Consider the following 17041-nt stretch of genomic DNA (forward strand, 5'->3'; position numbering starts at 1 on the left):
CTCATTAGCGACAACTGGGAGGCAGCAATGCCCAGAGTAAGGCGAGCGAGGGCTGTGGAGCCCCAGCCGCCCCACACCCTGGTCCAGGCAGGATCTGACCCGCAGACAGAGGCCTGGGTTTATTGGTTCCTAACTCAGAGCCCTGGTTTCCTCCCGTGTCACAGTCTGTGCCCGGGATTGGCTTCAGGATCCCTCAGGGACACCAACATTCCCAGATGTTCAGTGTTTGCACAGATCCTACACACATTTACCTGTGCGTTTTAAATCATCTTAGATGACTTACAATGTGAAAGCTATGGGAATCAGTTACACTGTAGTGTTTAGGGACTAACCACAAGAAAAAAAAATCTGTGCTTGTTCTGTGCAGAGGAAACCACCCGGGGCCTAACTACATAGTATGCACCTGCTACAAAGTAACATCTTTTCTGAATATTTTGCAGTTAGTCAATCACGTGTGACCAGCAGCTAAGGAGAGCTGGCTGTGCAACTACAGTGGCCAACAAATGCACTTTTTTTTTTTTTTTTTGACAGGCAGAGTGGACAGTGAGAGAGAGAGACAGAGAGAAAGGTCTTCCTTTGCTGTTGGTTCACCCTCCAATGGCCGCCACGGCCGGCCAGGTGCTTCTCCTGGTCTCCCATGGGGTGCAGGGCCCAAGCACTTGGGCCATCCTCCACTGCACTCCCAGGCCACAGCAGAGAGCTGGACGGGAAGAGGGGCAACCGGGACAGAATCCGGCACCCCAACCGGGAGTAGAACCCGGTGTGCCGGCGCCGCAGGCGGAGGATTAGCCTATTGAGGATTAGCACTTCTTAAATCTTCCAGGGCAGAGAGCAAGGGCGGCCCCTGGCTCTGCTGAAATCTAGCCAGACGCTCACCCAGACTGGGTGTGGGGCAGCTTCTCAAGGTAGATGCTAAGGTAGGCCTGCTCCTGGGAGGAGCTAGTTTGGCTCAGAGACCCCGCCCCTTTGCCCTGCCCCTAGGTCATGTCCTTGGTGCTTCCCACCTGACCTTCCTTCCTTCCTGTTTCCCTCGCTAGGCTTGTCCCTGCACCTCGGGGCCGGCTCCCTGTCCCTTTCCCGTCTCCCCACACTGTTTCTGGAAGACCAGGAGAAGCACAACTGCCTATGCCCAGGGATGCCGGGGGTACAAGGGTGGGAATCACCTAGGGTGCCGCCTGGCCGAGAAGTAGCTCCCCACCCGCATTCAACAATAGGTACCGGCTCCTCTCGGCGGTGTGCAGGCCTTCGCCAAGGTGCGTGGCGCACCATGGGGAGCACAGTGCGCAAAGCGTTCAGCGCTGCCTGCATTTGCGTCCTGCTGACTCCCAGCTCTTCAGTAGCACACGGAGAGCCGTCAAGGTCCCGGAGGGACCGCGCACACCCGGCACACCTGAGCCCACGGCCCAAAGCCCGCCCCTCGTGCGCTCTCGCCCCCGACTCCCTTGCCTGGCGGTTCCTTCTCCGCGAAACGCCTCCTCCGCCCTCTCTCGGGACCCTTCCTTTCGTGATAGCCCCACCACCACCACCACGACCCAATTCCCTTGGGAGTTCCCGGGTCCCCAGGCTGCGCGCGCCTCGTAAAGGTACCCGTCACTCTGCGCTCTCCTGGCTGTCACAGGGTCCCCGCTAACCCGGGAGCCCCGGGAGCAGGGCCGTGAGGGTCGCACCCACCCTGAGTCCCCGGTGCCTGGCCCGCCGTAGGCCCTCAGCGCGCATCTGCGGAGCGGGTGCGTGAACCAGCGAATCGGCGGCGCGGGGTGCAGTGCAGCGGAGCCGGGCCGGGCCGAATCGCGGCGGCGGGCGCGGGCACATGACTGCGGCCGCCGCCTGGCCCCGCCCGCCTCCGCGCGCAGTCGCCGGCCATCGCCTCCCCGGGTTGCGGCGAGGCGGGTCCTCGAGTGGCACGGCCCTGCGCGCTCCCTGCACCCTCCCGAGCTGCGCCAGCCCCGGAAACCGAAACCAAAGCCCGGCCCTGCCTTCCGCGGGCCCGCCGGCCGCCTGCACCCAGGGCCGCGCTCGCCCGGCTGCACAGCCCAGAGCCGCGCGCACCGGCCCGGAGGCTCCGGCAGCTGGGCGCGGGGGGCGCGCGGACCGCCAGGGTCCCGGGGCTTCCGGCCGCTGCTGCTCGCCCCCTGCGCTTGGAAGCCGCGCGCAGAATGGGCAGGTGCGGCTTCTACACGGCGGGGACGCTGTCCCTGCTCCTGCTGGTGACCAGCGTCACGCTGCTAGTGGCCCGTGTCTTCCAGAAGGCCGTGGACCAGGCCGTCCAGAAGGTGAGGCAGGGCGGGCGGCGCGTGCACGCGCGTGGGGTGTTCTGTTTGTGTGTGGGGGGGGGGCTGTGTGTGTTGTGAATGGGCAGGGTGTGTGTGTGTGTGTTGGGATTGGTATGTGTTGTGTGTGTTGGGAGCTCTGTGTGTGTTGGGGGAGGGGCTCTCCAGCCCACCCCGTGGAGAGGAAACCAGCACGTGGGCAGGTGGGCAGAGCCCTCCCTTCTCCCTGGTTTTCTTGGGCCTGGCAAGCGTGGTTCCCTTTATCATAACAAATAAGGCTGGGTCCTGCCTAAAGAGACTTTGGCTTCTGTTCCATTGCTTGCGGCTCTCCCCACCCCCTCCCTGCGAGGGCCCAAGCCCCCTCCCACTGGAGGAAGAGATAGAACTGAATGAAAGACTGCACAGAAGCGGCCCACGGGCAGACCCTGCCGGTCCCCGGCTTGGCCTTTGAAGTGGGGCGGGAGGTTTGTGGTCTGCGGGTGTCGAGGTGCCCCTGGGCCAGGTCCCCGAGCTGCCCAGCGTCTCCGTGCTTGATGTCTTGCGTCCGCGGCTGTGGCGTTGTCTTCCCGTGGAGACTAGCTTCCAGACTCCCGTGAGTTTCCTCTGTGAGCGCCTGTTTTGACGTCACTGTTGCTCCTTCTGCCCTTTCACCCACTTCCACCGAGCTGTGTGGAAACAGGAACAAGGGAGAGTTACTGGGATCAGCTTTTCCTTAAACAAGAAAACATCAGGGGGCAGCCTTTCTCCTTAGCACCATCACCCGCTGTGACTGCACTGCCCAGGCCTAGGCCAGTTTGAGTCCCCACGCCCCTCTGCCTTATCCAGGGAATGGACGCTTCCAGAAGTTATCAGTTATTTGCAATCAGGCAGGTAAAGGCAACTTAAAAAAATTAAAAAAGCACTGAGGCATAATTACACTTTTAAAAAGTTTGCATTGCCAAGGGCAGACAAGGCCCTCTGTCCGAGCTTCTCAAAGGCCAGTTTCCCCCCCTGAGCATCCACGGTCAAGGAAAAAGAAACTGAATCCTTTCTCCACGACGCTGCACAGGCAAATCCCTGCGGAGATTTGTTGGTGGTGGGAATTCTTGCTTTGAGTGACTGCAGTTAAGCAATTCAGTTCCAATGAATGCCTGGGTTTTGGGGGGAGGCTTAGGAAGGCTGTTTCCGGGGGAACCCTGTAGGATGAGGGACCCTCCCAGTGGCTCTGGTAGAGCCAACCCGAGGTCCTCTGGGGATCTCCATTGTATCAGCGGAGGGACTGGTGTATGGCAGTGTGGCTGAGCCCTGAGTTCATGTGGTGGTTTCCAAGAGGTTTTCTCTGTGAGGACTTAACTGCAAGAGGCCGTGGATTTGCAGAACTGTCCCCATTCCCACTAAGGAGCGGGGCCAGTGTGATGGTTGAAAAGAAAGGACAGCTACGTCATCCGGTCAGACCTGGGAATAATTGTCAGCTGGCCTGAGAGCGCTGGTTTCTCTTTTTCCTGGACAAGCTGGAGGGTGGTAGCCGGCCCAGCCCAGTGGGAGAGAGCAAGGACTTTGCAGGTGAATCTGTTGGGAGTAAAGGCCAGCTGCCTGGGGTCAGCTGGTCATTTCACCTTTGTGGCTTTCCCACCTGCCAATGGGGACAGTAGTGACTGATGTATATAGGGAGGTGTAGAGTTACCTGAGGAGCCGGCGCTGTGGCGCAGTAGGTAAAGCCATCACCTGTTCAAGTCCCGGCTGTTTCACTTCCGATCCAGCTCTCTCTATGGCCTGGGAAAGCAGTGGAAGATGGCCCAAGTCCTTGGGCCCCTGCACCCATGTGGGAGACCCGGAAGAAGCTCCTGGCTCCTGGCTTCGGATCAGCTCAGCTCTGGCCATTTCAGCTCTCTGGGGAGTGAACCAGCAGATGGAAGCGCTCTCTCTCTCTCTCTCTCTCTCTCTCTCTCTGACTCCGCCTTTCAAATAAATAAATAAATCATTTAAAAAAAAAAAAAAAGTTACCCGGAACAGTGGGTATGATTGTCCTGGGATGTAGTTAGAAACCACATGAAGATTTAGCACGCACCCTCTATTCTGGTCCTAGCCTCATCGCTCACAAGCTTTTTGACTTTGGGCAAGTAGTTGTGTGACTTCTCCAAGCCTTGATTTCATTGCTTGCAAAAGTGGGCAAGTGAGACATTAGCTCCTTGGGCACAGTAATGAAACTCACCAAGCTGAAGCTTTGACTCTGTCCCTGGCACAGGCCCTTCAAAGCCTCCTACCTGATTCTGGATCCAAATTGCTTTTACCTTAGGAAGGGCCCTTCAGATTCTGTGCATCCTGAATCTGCTTCTGCCTGGGATAAGTGTAGAGCCCCTGCCTTCTTGCCATTAATATCGCCGAGAAATAAGTCGTTCCTACATTGACTTTAATACTCTGATACTGCCAGGTCTTCAGTCTTTTCACTCGAAGATCCTCCGTGTCCAGGCTTGTCTGCATCAAAAAGAGGAGCAGGAAAAGGCAGGAGACTCACATGCGTAGGTTGTGCTAATTCCAGGAAGCTTAGTAAAAGAATTCCTGTGGCAAGAATTGGTCTCAAGGGATGGTTCTTCTTGAGCCCTGGTGACCAGGGGTGATGGAAAGGAGACTTTTATTTGGACCCGTGATTACAGTGGAGGGAACCGAGACCCTCTGCTCCCATTCTTGGTCTCCCTGGCGACTGCCTGGTATTGAGCAAGCCTGGTCATTGTTTCTGCTTGGATTTTCTCACCTGCGAAAGTGGCCCAGTAGGACCTTCCTCTTCTGCCTGCACCCACCCACTTCCTGGGGATACTGTGGGCATTCCTAAGGCTTTCTCTGGTGAGTACTGGGGCCTCTGAAGGCAGAGCTGCTCAGGGCCCCAGTAGTCCGTTCTCTTCCCCATAGCCTGGAAGGACAGGATTCTCTGTTGCGGTCCTTTTGGTCAGCCAGCCTCTCCCTCTGGCGCCTAGCACCATGCCTGCTGCGCTGTGAATAGATGCTCGCTAACTCACTTTCTATCATTGTGCCGGAGAATCCACAGAACCAGGTCCTGCTGCCTACAAAGACTTGTTAAGCTAAGCGAGCTGAGGTGCAAGTAATTTCACCATCCAAGCCTCAGTTTTCTCATTTGGAAAATGGGCATCGTAGAAATAAGCATGAGATAAAATGATGGCTATAAAGCACCTAGCACAGGGCCTTGTGCAAGGCCCGCAGGTCAACCCTTGTTCTTGCCTGTAGGTGTTATCTTCTCCTCTGTGAATTGAAGCACATTTAAGAGCCCCCTTTCCTTGTAGCTCTAAGCTGGTGACATTCTGTGACACAGACACAGCAATCTTTGTTTAAGAGCAGCAACCTGGAGCCAGTGTTTTGGCACAGGGCATCAAACTGCAGCTTGCAACACCAGCATCCCATTGTCAGTGCCGGTTTGAGTCCCACTGCACATCCAGCTCCCTGCTAATGTGCTTGACAGAAGACAGTGGATGACAGCCCAAGTATTTGGGCTCCTGCCACCACATGGGAGGTAGAGTTCCTGGCTCCTGGCTTCAGCCTGGCCCAGACCAGCAGATGGAAGATCTCTGTCTCTGTCTCTCTTTCTCTCTCTCGCTTCCTTTCAAATAAGTTAGAGAGTGAGAGAGAGCAAGCGAGCAGTCATGTAGCCCGGGATGTGAAATCCGCCCATCTGACCCTTGCAGCCTTGCTCACAGTCTGCACACCTCCCAGAAATGGGGATGCAGAACTGGCCACAGCCTGGGCTGGCCGGCAAGGGAGCCGTGGGAGGGAAGGCGTCTGTCCCTGCTCTTCCTCCTCACAGCCACACACAGAGCTGCAGCCGTGGGTCTCAGGGAAGACAGAGCAGGATGGATCCAGCTATCCTCGCCTGGGCCTCAGGCCCTGGGCACGTGACTGCCAGCTCTGGGAGCCAGGCAGCTTCAGAGCTGTCCCACCAGTGCCTCGAGAAGTAACAGCAAATCACTGATGACTTATCCAAGTAGCCTTGCCTGGGCTATTGTTAAATTTTTACTTATCTCTCAACCACTGGTTTACTCCCCACAAATACCTACAGCAACGGGAACTGGGCAGTGCCAGAGCTGAAACCCAGGCACTGGGAACTCCACTCCAGTCTCTCTGTGAGTGTCAGTGACCCGCTTGGTTGAGCCATCACCACGGCCTCCCAGTGTTCACCTTTGCAGGAAGCTGGAGTCAAGGGCAGAGCAGGAAACCAACCCAGGCACTCCGGTGTGGGACACGCGTGTCCTCACTAGCATCGTCTTAACCCGCTAGATCAAAAGCCTGCCCCTGGAGCTGCCGCCTTCTGTTTTTTAAAGATGTATTTATTTATTTAAAAGGCAGAGTTACAGAGAAGCAGAGGCAGAGAGAGATAAAGAGAGAGAGAGAAAGGTCTTCTATCTACTGGTTCACTCCCCAAATGTCTGCAATGGCCAGAGCTGGGCTGATCCAAAGCCAGGAGTTTCTTCTGGGTCTCCCACACAGGTGCAGAAGCCCAAGGGCTTGGGCCATCTTCCACTGCTTTCCCAGGCCCATTAGCAGGGAGCTGTATTGGGAGTGGAGCAGCCGAGACTAAAACAAGCATCCATATGGGATGCCGGCACTGCAGGTGGTGGCTTTATCCATTACGCCACAGTGCCTGCCCCTGGCGCCTTCTTGATTAAGGTTAAATAAAGCCTCTTCTTTGCTACGTAAAGATGGTCAGCTCTGTGTAACCTCAAAGGAGCCCTTCCTGTGTATCTCCCTCATCTCCTACTATGCCTCTGTTCATAGTTAAGAAACGTAAATCTTGGTCTCAGGTTTTTCTTCTTAGGCATTGCTGAATCTGTCATTTGACAGTCCAGGGAACAGACTGTGGGAAAATGACTTAGCTAAAGCTAAACTGAGAGGGAGGGATGGGTCAGGTCTCCCAGTACTGAGCCCGTTCCCCATCACAAGGGTGATCGTACCTCCCAGTTGTCTGGTTTGGGCCGGAAATCCTGGCAGCCACCTGCTAGCCGTGGACATCACATTGTCTTAATGTACCACACCATGCCCCGCTTCTCAGCACGAAGGAGGAGCAGTGCTCTCCTGCAAGCCAGCTCAAGCAGCATAGGATTGTTTTTCCTTCTTGTAAAGCTGGAAGAGGAAACGCAGAAATCTGAGAGCTGGAAGAGGAAACACACAAATCTGAGAGCGAAAAGCTCTCAGAGTAGGGCAGAAACTGCTGAGTCAGCAGGGCTCCGGGTTTTCTCTGCGCCTCCCCTGTTTGCTCTGCCTCTCCTACCAATCAGCGACCTCTCTTTACCACCCTGGCCTGACTGTTCACCCAAGGGATTCCCCAGCCCCACCCCTGCGTGACTTGCCCAGCTGCTGAGCCGCTCGCTCGTGACACGTCTCTCCCAAGTTCATAACAGGGTGATGCCGTTGACTCAGCACCTGCCGAAGGGCTGGGGCACGGTAAACAGGGCTATATCATGTGTTTTCTTGCTGGCAGCTTTAACTCCTGAGCACAATTAGCCAGCTCCTCCCTGGCTCTTAGAAACATAGTCGTGTGATACCAAAATCATATTAGGTTTCCTTCAACCTCTTCCTCATCCTCGTTGTCTGTGACTACATTCATTACTGATGGCTAAGACGATAGACCAGTGGCTCTCAGCCTGCTCTGTAGACTCCAGGGAGGTGCATCAAAGTCACTTATGGAGATTTAGAAAATACCAGAGTCCACCCCAGACCTGATGAGTGAGACTCACTGGGAATAGGACCCTGGCTCGAGAGCTAACCATGAACTTCATTAATGGTTTGGGGAGTGATTTTTTAAAAAAGATTTATTTATTTTATTTGAAGGAGTTACAGAGTAAAAGAGGGTGACAAACAGAAAGTGAGGTCTTCTGTCCACTGGCTCACTCCCCAGATGGCTACAACAGCCGGGCCTGGGCTAGACCAAAGCCAGGAACTTCATCCAGGTCTCCCACATGGGTGGCAGGAGCCCAAACACTTGGGCCATCTTTGACTGCTTTTCCCAGGCCATTAGCAGGGAGCTGGATCAGAAGTGGAGCAGCTGGGACACGAACCGGCACCTATATGGGATGCCGGCATCACAGGTGGTAGCTTTACCTGCTACGCCACAATACCGGCCCTGAGATAGTGATTATTTTATCCCATGTCTTCATTCCTTAAGGTGGTAGTTTTGGATGAGGATGTCACTACTAGTCGTTACTGTTGATCTGCAGATATCCATTAAAGGAAAGGGGGGTGGGGGAAGGGAAGGGTCTTACCTGTGGAAACCATTTTGCTTTATTGTTTAATAAAGTACAAGCTTTCATCTGTGAGGCTACAGCTGAGGGGCCGTCTGTTCTCCCAGACATTTGCTTGTGTCTCTGGGAAGACTCAGCAGGTGGAATTACAAACTCATTAATGAAAACAGAAGATGTTGGCCCAGTGATGAGACATTTATGGCTCATATCACCGAGATATCTAGTGCAGATAGATGATATACTAAGGAAGGGACTGTTTTATTTTATCTTATCTTTTAGAGGCCAGGACAGTCAGAGAAGAGCCTCATGCTGGTTCACTCCCCAAATGTCTGCTATACACAGGACTGGACTGGGGCAGGAGCCAGGAGCTGAGAATACGATCCAGGTCTCCTATGTGGGAGGCAGGAACCCAAACGCTTAAGCCATCACCCACGCCTCCCAAGGTCCACACTGGCAGGAAGGTGGAGTCAGGAGCTGCATCCAGGAATCAAACCCATGTCTTCTGATGTGGGACATGGGTGTCTTAACCACTAGGCTAAATGAGCACAAAGGGAGACCATTTTTTAAAAATCTAGCTGGTAACTAGTCAGAAGCAATGAAGGGTAGCAAGTGCTTAGCCTGCTGGTCAGGATACCGGTGTCCCACAGCAGAGTGTCTGGGTTTGATTCCCGCTCTGGCTCTTTCTTGACCCCAGCTTCCTGCCAATGCAGACCCTGGGGCACAGTGGTGGTGGCTCCAGGGACTGGGCTCCTGCCACCCCTTTGGGAAATGCTGATTTGTCCCTTTCTGCCAGCTTCAGTCTGGCACAGCCTGGACCATGTGGGGCATTTGGGGAGTCAAATAGATGAGAATACTCTTCCTTTCTCAAATAAATAAAAGTTTTAAAAGAAGGCAGCTAAGGAAAAATAAAGGTTACTTTAGGTGTTTGCTTTCTATCTCTAGAAACACCTGTAGTGTATACTCTGGCACTCATTTGTTTTTTGTTTGTTTTTGTTTTTAAGATTTATTCATTTATTTGAAAGGCAGAGTTACAGAGAGGCAGAGGCAGAAAGAGAGAGGTCTTCCATCTGCTGGTTCACTCCCCAGATGTTCACAATGGCTGGAGCTGCACTGATCCAAAACCAGGAATTAGGAGCTTCTTCTGGGTCTCCCAGGCAGGTGCAGGGGCCCAAGGACTTGGGCCATCTTCCACTGCTTTCCCAGGCCATAGCAGAGAGCTGGATCGGAAGTGGAGCAGCAGGGACTCAAATTGGCGACCACATGGGATCCCTGCACTATAGGCAGTGGCTTTACCTGCTATGCCACAGCACCAGCCCTTCATTTGTTTTTTTAAAAATTTATTTATGGGACCAGTGTTGTGGCACAGCAGGTTAAAGCCCCGGTGTGGGCCGGCGCCGGCTCAATAGGCTAATCCTCCACCTGAGGCGCCGGCACACCAGGTTCTAGTCCTGGTCGGTCAGGGCGCCGGATTCGGTCCCGGTTGCCCCTCTTCCAGGCCAGCTCTCTGCTGTGGCCTGGGAGTGCAGTGGAGGATGGCCCAAGTGCTTAGGCCCTGCACCCACATGGGAGACCAGGAGAAGCACCTGGCTCCTGGCTTTGGATCAGTGCGGTGTGCCGGCCGCGGCGGCCAAAAATCCCCGGCGCGCAGTGTCAGCATCCCCTATGGGTGCTGGTTGCTCCACTTCTGATCTAGTTCTCTGCTGTAGCCTAGGAAAGAAGTAGAAGATGGCCCAAGTCCTTGGGCCCCTGCACCCACGTGGGAGACCTGGAAGAAGCTCCTGGCTCCTGGCTGCTGGCTTCGGATCAGCTCAGCTCCAGCCATCATGGCCATTTGGGGAGTGAACCAGTGGATGGAAGACCTTTCTCTGTCTGTCTCTACCTCCATCTGTAATTCTTTCAAATAAATAAAAATAAGTCTTTTAAAAAAAGATTTATTTATTTTATTTGAAAAGCAGAGCAACAGGGGATGGGTGCGAGGTCTTCCATCTGCTGGTTCGCTGTGCAGATGGCCACAACAGATCTGGGCCAGGCTGAAGCCAGGAGCCAGTAGCTCCATCCTGGTCTCCCATGAACTTGGGCCATCTTCCATTGCATTCCCCTGCACATCAGTAAAGGAGAAGCCGGGACTGGAACCAGCACTTCAACATGTGATGGCAGTGATCCAAGCAGTGCTTAACCCACTGTGCCACAATGCCAGCCCCACATTCGTTTAGCAAATATGCCCAAGTGTTCACCATTTGTGAGACAGAATGCTAAGAACTTAGATATAATAGTAAATAAGACACAGTCCTTGCTATTACAGACTTTGTAAGCCAATTGAAACTTTTTATCCTCTGTGCCCTTTATATTCTTGATTTTTTAAATCTTTATTTATTTATTAACATTTTATTTAATTATTTATTCTAAAGACAGAGTGACAGAGAAAGAGGGAGAAATCTTCTATTCACTGATTCATTCCCTTAATGTCTGAAACAGCTAGAGTTGGGTAAGACTGAAGGCAGGAGCCACAAACTCCCCTGGGTATCCCACATGGGTGGCAGGTACCTAAGAACTTGGGCCATCATCTGCTACCTCCCAGGCACATTAGCAGGAAGCTGACTGGGAAACAGAGGCAGGACCTGATCCCAGGCAATGCTATATGGGATGTGGGCATCTCAAGTGGTGGTTTATTTATTTATTTATTTGAAAGTCAGAGTTACACAGAGAAGGAGAGATAGAGAGAGAGGTCTTACATCTGCTGGTTCACTCTCCGATCAGCTGCAATGGCCAGAGCTGTGCAGATTTGAAGCCAGGAGCTTCTTCCAGTCCTCCCATGCAGGTGCAGGAACCCAAGCACTTGGGCCATCTTCTACTGCCTTTCTGGATCAGAAGTAGAGTAGCCAGGGCTCGAACTGGTGCCCATAAGGGATGCCGGCACTGAAGGCAGCGGCTTTACCCACTAGGCCACAGCACTGGCCCCTCAAGTGATGATTTAAACCACTACATCCATTTGACGACACTGCATTTCTATGTCTGTGATTGTATCTATTGATATTTATAATATTAGAAATTAATATTGACAATTTTTGGAGAAATTTTTTTAAAATTTATTTTATTTATTTGAAAGAGTGACAGAGAGAGGTAGAGACAGACAGAGAGAGAGAATCTTCCACCCACTGGTTCACTCCTCAAATGGCTGCAACGGCCAGAGTTGTGCAGATCTGAAACCAGGAGCCAGGAGCTTCTTCTGGGTCTCCCATGCAGGTGCAGGGGCCCAAGAACTTGGGTCATCTTCTACTGCTTTCCCAGGCCACAGTAGAAAGCTGGATTGGGAGTGGAGTAGCCAGGACTGGAACCAGCATCCATATAGGATGCCAGCATCACAGGTGGCAGCTATGCCACAATGCTGGCACCTGTTATCTAATGTTTTTAAGCCACCAGTATTTTGTTTGGTATGTTATTCATTTCCTCTTTATTGCCCTATGAGGCCAGTGCTAAAAACAATAGTTTGGGCGAGCCATCTTTTCACTTATCCCAACCAAAGTAGAGGAGAACATGTGGGTCTCCTACCTATATCACATGATGATCCCCTAGTGTCAGCCCTGCAAGGATTTCCAGTGCATGTGATGTAATTTAGTATTCCATGCTAGCTGGAAAGCTCCTTTGAAGGGAGGGGTCCCCATCACATTTAGTTTTGTATTGTCTTCTCATATTGCCCAATGCAATGCCTTATCAAATAGTTGGGCAATAGGTATGGCTTGGATGGGTGGTAGGACAGGCCGATGGAGATGGTTTTGGGGGAATGATGTTGACATGTTGGTTAGCTTCACATTTGCCCCACTCCATAGGTGCATGTTTGTCTCATGAATATTTATATTTCTACAATCTGGAGGATTTACCCAGTGATCCTGATTTCTAGTTTCTCTTGGAACATGTGGCTAGGTCTGCCCCACCATGTCTCCTGTGGCCACAGTCTGCACAGAATAAAGACAGACCATTAGATGGGGTCTGCCTTGGGCTGCTGTCATGAAGTACCATAGACTGTGGTGCTTATACTTTTTTTTTTTTTTTTTTTTTTTTGTGACAGGCAGAGTGGACAGTGAGAGAGAGAGACAGAGAGAAAGGTCTTCCTTTTCCGTTGGTTCACCCCACAATGGCCGCTGCGGCCGGCGCACCGCGCTGATCCAATGGCAGGAGCCAGGTGTTTCTCCTGGTCTCCCATGTGGGTGCAGGGCCCAAGCACTTGGGCCATCCTCCACTGCACTCCCAGGCCACAGCAGAGAGCTGGCCTGGAAGAGGGGCAACCGGGACAGAATCCAGCGCCCCGACCGACCAGGACTAGAACCCGGTGTGCCGGCACCGCAAGGTGGAGGATTAGCCTAGTGAGCTACAGCGCCAGCTGTGGTGCTTATAATCAACCCCATGTCTGGGGAGAGCCTGCCTGCCCACGTGACCTGGTCACCTCTCAAGGACCTCCTCCACGATGCCATCACCCTGAGGGTCAGGATCTCAACATTTGAGTTTTAGAGGAACACACACATTCAGACCACAGCCCCGTCGGCTCCATAGGCCCAGCGACAGTGCCCTTTGTCATCATGCTGGCCCTGCTGTCTCCCTTAGTATAGAGAAATATCTGTTGTCGGACCCTCTTTGCCAAGACCAGTGAAAGGAGAGATACCTTGAACAGATCATGTGTGTTAACAAAAGGTGAGCGAGAGCATAGTTCTCTGTAGACGTGAATCCTGAGGCGTGCGTTTGGCACAGTGGCTAAGACACCACTTGCAATGCCCACTGCCCAGGTTGGAGTGCTTGGGTTTGAGTCCTGGCTGTGCTTCCAATTCCTGCTTCCTGCGAATGCAGACCCTGGGAGGCAGCAGGTAAGGCTCCAGTAGTTGGGTCCCTGCCACTTACATGGGAAACTTAGATTGAGTTTCTGGCTCCCAGGCTCATCCCGGCTCAGCGTTGGTTGTCGGTGACATCTGGGGAGTGAACGAGTTGATAGAAGATGTCTGTCCCTGCCTCTCTCTCTCTGCCTTTCAAATTAAAAAGAAAATAGTGAGTGAATACTATTGCTGGGGTGTGACGTGCAAACAAGTGTAAAACTCTTGGCTTGTTTCGCTCATTTTCCTTAGCCACTGCACTGGGCCCCTTCAGCCTCTGGGCATCTCTCACTTTCCAGAGAGGGAGGTGGATAGCCATTGCTCCACAACTTCCATATTTTTTTAAAAAAAGATTATTATTTGAGAGGCAGAGTTACAGAGAGAGAGAGGGAAAGACAGAGATAAAGAGAGAGAGGTCTTCCATCTGCAGGTTCACTCCCAAAATGGCCACAGTGGCTGGAGCAAGGCTGATCTGAAGCCAGGATCCAGGAGCTTCTTCCGGGTCTCCCATGGGGGTGACAGGGGCCCAAAGATTTGGGCCATCCTCCGCTGCTTTCCCAGGTGCATTAGCAGGGAGCTGGATTGCAAGTGGAGCAGCCAGGACTTGAACAAGCACCCCTGTGGGATGCCGGCACCGCAGGTGGAAGCTTAATTTAATATGCCACAGCACTGGCCTGACAAGTCCCATTTTCAACATTTATTTCTTAATTGACAAGTATCAATTGTGTGTGTTTCTGGTGTACAGCGTGATATTTTGATAAATGTATGCACACGGAATGGCCCAGTGAAGCTAGTGAACATACCTCACGTGCTTCTCTTTCTTTGTGGTGAGAACACTTAAAATGTACTTTGGTGAGTTCAAGTACTGTACACATGAAAAACACCAACTATAGTCACCATGGTGTACAGTTGCTCTCTTGACTCTGTTCCTCCAACTGAAATTTTCTGTCCCCTGAGCAACATCTCCCCAACCCTCTCATCCCTGGAAGGGTATCTTCTTGGAACATTGTACTTCTGATAGTCAACAGTAGTGGAAGGGAAAGGAGACATAGATAGAAATGGGTGTATTTCAACTTTGAGAGGTATAACCACGGCCAGATTGTAAAATAATGCAATTGGCTGCAGAAGTCACACATGGAACCCGGCCAACGTTTTTTCATGACTGTGTTTCTTATTAATTCCCAGCTTAAAATCCTCTCACCTACAACCTCAGCCACTGTCCCACCACACGCACCTGTATTTCCTTAATTTCCACCTGGTTCTTATGTGTAAGTCTGCATGGTAGCTGTCTGTTCTCCCTGTAGGCCAGCAGTGCTCAGCCTTGGCTACACATTTGTGATCACCTAGGAGCTTTAGAAGAATACTCTAGTAGGTGTTGTTTGTCCAGGAGGTTTTGGGGGATATCTCTTCACCCATATATATTGCCCTGTGTGTATTTTGAGGGAGAGCAGCAGCTCATCTGAACTGTCAGATCTCATTAGCGAAAACTATGACAGTGGAATTAACAGTAAAAATGAGTTAAACAACAGTGACAGTAAAACAGTGAATGCCAATCTATTTGTTCTGGTATTTAAAAAAAAAAATGTCCAATGATAAAGGTAGAATTCTCATTTCCTTCAGCTCAGCAGAGAGTAAATGTAAGTTGTGGAAATTACTTACATGTATTACCATAAGTGTCTGGGTTGGGTTTGTTAAACTTTCAGGAGCAATTTTTAAAGCCAAACCAAACCAACTAGCATATTGATGTTTGGTGTGTTTTGTTCATTTGTAATCCAACAGGAGTTGCTCATACGGCATCAGGGCAGATTCTCAGAACAGGTGGGTTTAGATTGTGGAGGTGCAACGTGCACGCCTAAGTTGTGTGTAGTTGTTACGTACTCCTCTGATGGCCTTCAGGAACAACCAGCAGTGTGCCTAGTCCTCCAAGTGACCTTCACGGTAGTGCTAGTTCCCATTATAGCCTCGTGCAGCTCCCCGAGTGCTTATTTTTATCATTTGGAAGTGGCTCACCCAGGACAGCTGGTTCAGGGACTCTCTTGGTGTTGCCTTTCCTATAGGTCACAGTCAGGCTGGCTTTGAGGAGGTGTGGCTTGTGGCTATAAGTCACATCGGTGCCCAGTGGTCAACATCCAGCTACCCTATGTCTAATCCATTGCTGGGCCAGAGGCTCCATGCCCACTGCTACCAGTACAGAGACCACTGTCAGCCCTACCTCTGGCCATCTGTCTGCTGAACTTTCAGATGAAGACTGGTTGAAGAATTTTTCTACTTTTGTTTTAAAGAGTTTCAAATAATTGAATCTGGTAATATACAGACTTTTTCCTTGAGCCAGTATAGAATAGCAGCTATTTACTTAGCATTTCCATTGTTTTAGGTGTTACAGGTAATCTAGAGATGATTTTAAGTATATGGGAGGATGTGTCTAGGTTATATTCAAATACTGCACCATTTTATACATAAGGGACTTGAACATCCATGGATTCTGGTAACAACCAGGAGTCCTAGAACCAATCACCCTTGGATGTTGGCAACAATTGTACTTACACTTGTGTCATCCGAGAAATGCAAGTTCAAATAACAAGGTGCTATTTTGTGACTATTAAATAGGCAAAGATTTCCAGAACATCTTAAACACCAGTCTTGGTGTGGATATGCTGAGATGGTTGCTCATGCATGCCTTCTGGAAGCAACTAGGGAGTATCTAAAGTCTCATGAGTTTGTCCAAACTCTGACCCAGTAATTACAATTCTAGGAGTCCAGTCTAAGAAGTTAATTGATGACTTGAGCAAAGATATTCAAGAACATTCACTGCAGGGGTGGGCGTCAGAGGTAAGACATTGCTTGGGATGTCCACATCCCATGTAGCAGTGCCTGGGTTCCCGTCCTGGCCCTGCTGCAGATTTGAGCTTCCTGACAATGCACACCCTGGGAGGCATAGGTGAGGGCTCAAGGTTGGGTCTCTGCCACCCACATGAGACTTGGGTTGAGTTCGTAGCTCCTAGCTTTGGCCTGGCCCAGTCCCAGCTGTTGCAGGTATTTGGGGAGTGAGCCAGCAGATGGAAGCTCTCTGTTTGTCCCTCTCCCTCTCCATCTCCCTCTCCCTCTCCCTCTCCCTCTTTCCCTCCCTCCCTCTTTTGTCCTTCTGCTCCTCAAATAAATTAAAGGGAAATAAAAGAACATTTACTGCAGTACAAAACAACACAAATGTCCCATAATAAGAGGATCATTAAATGAACTGAGTTAACACTGTTCAATAAATAAGTATACAGACATGTTAAGATAATACTTTCAAAAATTATTCAGGGGCTGGAGCTATGGTGCAGCGGGTTAAAGCCCCAGCCTGCAGTTCTGGCATCCCATTGAACAAGGACTGGTGAGTCCTGGCTGCTCTACTTCTGATCCAGCTCTCTGCTAATGTGCCTGAGAAACAGCGGAGGATGGCCCAAGGACTATGCCCACATGGGAGACCAGGAAGAAGCTCCTGGCTTCTGGCTTCAGATCGGCTCAGCTCCAGCCATTGCAGCCATTTTGGGAGGCAACCAGTGGATGGAAGACTTCTCTCTCTCTGTCTCTACCTCTGTCTATAACTCTTTCAAATAAAATAAAAATAAATCTTAGAAAACTATTCAGTAGCAAAGACAATTATTTCTAAAAGATGAGTGACAAAAACTTGATATAAAATAATACA

General features: G+C 51.4%; 1 protein-coding gene across 1 annotated transcript in view; it reads left to right on the plus strand.

Annotated features, from left to right (window-relative positions):
- Nucleotides 1-2041: 2041 nt before the first annotated feature.
- The window catches only part of SCARB2 (scavenger receptor class B member 2), a 61669-nt gene continuing 46669 nt past the window's right edge, over nucleotides 2042-17041 (plus strand). The window contains exon 1 of the mRNA XM_062198651.1: nucleotides 2042-2273. Within this exon, the coding sequence (XP_062054635.1) occupies nucleotides 2157-2273 (117 nt within the window). The 5' untranslated portion in view covers nucleotides 2042-2156. The remainder of the gene's footprint in view (nucleotides 2274-17041) is intronic.

This window comes from Lepus europaeus, chromosome 8 (genome assembly GCF_033115175.1).
Source record: "Lepus europaeus isolate LE1 chromosome 8, mLepTim1.pri, whole genome shotgun sequence".
NCBI classification, from domain to species: Eukaryota; Metazoa; Chordata; class Mammalia; order Lagomorpha; family Leporidae; genus Lepus; species Lepus europaeus.